Consider the following 2296-nt stretch of genomic DNA (forward strand, 5'->3'; position numbering starts at 1 on the left):
AATGGGTACAAAAAATAGAAAGAATGAAAAAGACCTAGTATTTGATAGCACAATAGGGTAACTATAGTCAATAATAATTTAATCGTACATTTTAAAATAAGTGAAATAATATAATTGGATTGTTTGTAACACAAAGGATAAATGCTTGAGGGGATGGAGACCCTTTTCCATGATGTGATTATTATACATTACATGCCTGCATCAAAACATCTCATGTACCCCATATATACACCTACTACGTACACACAGAAATAGAAAAAACAAAACAAAAATCAATCAAAGCAATACACAGCCTTAAAGTATTTCCTGAAGTCCACGTCGGGGTGTTGTTGCTTACATCCTTCACATGTAAGATTAAAAACTACTACAACAACAGGAGGCCCATGTAAAGTGATCTGTTCATGGTCAAGGGAAAAGCAAGGTTAGATGTTGTCACAAACACAGAACAACAGAGTCATTAAAACCATGAAATTTCACTGGAAGTGTTCCAAAGCACTCTACAGGCTTTCTGTGTTAAACTACCATTCTGGGAAAAGAAATAAGACTAGGGTCGCAGTCTACATTTCTCCCATCCTTTCTCATATTTAGAGCATAATTGTGTACATTATCTGAACTGATTATCACAACTGCTCTGAGAAGAAACATAAACTGATACGTTAAGTGATTCACTGAACTGCAGGGTTGGTTGGTGACACAGCAACCTCACTCGAGGTCTCACACGCACCATCTGCACCGTTCGGAGATTTGTTCTGGCTGCATTCCTCTGTGTCTGCCTCAGCCCCCCATTGGCTCCCACTGCCCTGGCTTCTGGGAGCTGACGTACCTGTTCATGAGACCATGTTCTTTCAGAACCATCCTTGACACAGATGTCCAGCCTCAGCTCTGTTCCGGTGGCTCCATGCTTGCTGTCCACACAGAGATTTGCCGCCACATTTCGGATCTGTGGAAAGAAGAAAGAATGTTGAGTGTAGGGCTATGTTGTATTTTATCATTGGCTCCTAACAACCATGGTATAGATTAAGTAAGACATAGATTATCTTTTTGATTACATGCATGTTGAATGAGACCTTGAATTTGTATGCAATTTATGGAGAAAAATCAGGGAATTAAATGTAACACTGAAGCCATCTTCACTTGCTTAACAAGAATTCTAGAAAGAAATATAGTTATAATTAAGTATTAATCAGTCTGTACTTTGACCCACTTCCTTGTAACTGAAAGTCTGTAGCACTAGATGCTAACCATTTGCATCTCCATTTTTCCTATACATAGGATTTGTGACGTTGGAATCATAAGGTTTTTGTTTAAGAATTGCTTAAGCAGATATTGAATTCCAGTGGAACAGTTGACTGCAGCCAGTTTAAAGACCCTCACAGAGGAAATAGATCAACATGAGAATATTGTTTCTTCATCTCCCTGTCCCATGACCTCATGCTGCTCTCTGTGACCAATCAATGATCTCCCAACTTCAGCCTACTCCAAAACCCTTAAAAATCCTAGCCCCAAACTCCTTGGGGAGACAGATTTGAGTTTTCCTCTCATCTCCTCATTTGGCAGCCTTATAATTAAACCTCTTTCTCAGCTGCACCCCATATCTTGGTGTATTGACTTGCTGCACACATCAGGCAACAGACCTATTATGGTTACAACATGGTCTACTCGACAGGCTAAAGAACATGAGATGGTTAAACAGCCAAACTGCAGCTGGTTGCGGCAAAGAATGTGTTGATAATGCAACAGAGGGAGTAGCCTAGAGTTTACGACTTCATTAAAATGGGAGGCTTTTCTTTTCAGATAGTTCTTAATTTGGAATTTATTATCTTCCTGTTTCAAAGCACCTTCTATCACTATCATGCTAGCGGGAGAGAGATCCAATATGAGGCGGGTGTGGCAGGTACAGGATGTGATGGAGGAGAGCAAACCACTTAGCCCTGCATGGTTCTGAGCAGAACATGGTGACCTTTGGTTTCAGTTTGACTACAATGGTCTCAGTCTACACCTATTGTCATAATTTAGTATTGCTTTTGAATGAGAAATTAGATGTCACTCTAGAGTATTAGCAAAATAGGAAAGACAGTATTATTGCTGAAATACTACACTGGATAAAGATTCTCTACATGAAGCCTGACCTTTGAAAATTTGCAGAGTGGAAAAGAGGATAATTCTTTACAATTATGTTAGCACTGATATAAGGAACTCAATACTTAGAGGTGGGAAAAGAGTGGACAATAAAAAGTGTCAAAAACTTACACAGCAACAGAAGTAGTCTGGGCAGAGACACGTCCTTTTGTCATAT

At 39.4% G+C, this 2296-nt stretch overlaps 1 protein-coding gene across 2 annotated transcripts in view; it reads right to left on the reverse strand.

Moving 5' to 3' along the window:
* Positions 1-2296, reverse strand: part of GALNTL6 (polypeptide N-acetylgalactosaminyltransferase-like 6) — a 1310737-nt gene that overhangs the window by 32422 nt on the left and 1276019 nt on the right. For both annotated transcript variants that reach the window (XM_011986093.1, XM_011986094.1), the window contains one exon: positions 824-940. In XM_011986093.1, the coding sequence (XP_011841483.1) occupies positions 824-940 (117 nt within the window). The remainder of the gene's footprint in view (positions 1-823; positions 941-2296) is intronic.

This window comes from Mandrillus leucophaeus, unplaced genomic scaffold, assembly GCF_000951045.1.
Source record: "Mandrillus leucophaeus isolate KB7577 unplaced genomic scaffold, Mleu.le_1.0 Scaffold292, whole genome shotgun sequence".
NCBI lineage: Eukaryota > Metazoa > Chordata > Mammalia > Primates > Cercopithecidae > Mandrillus > Mandrillus leucophaeus.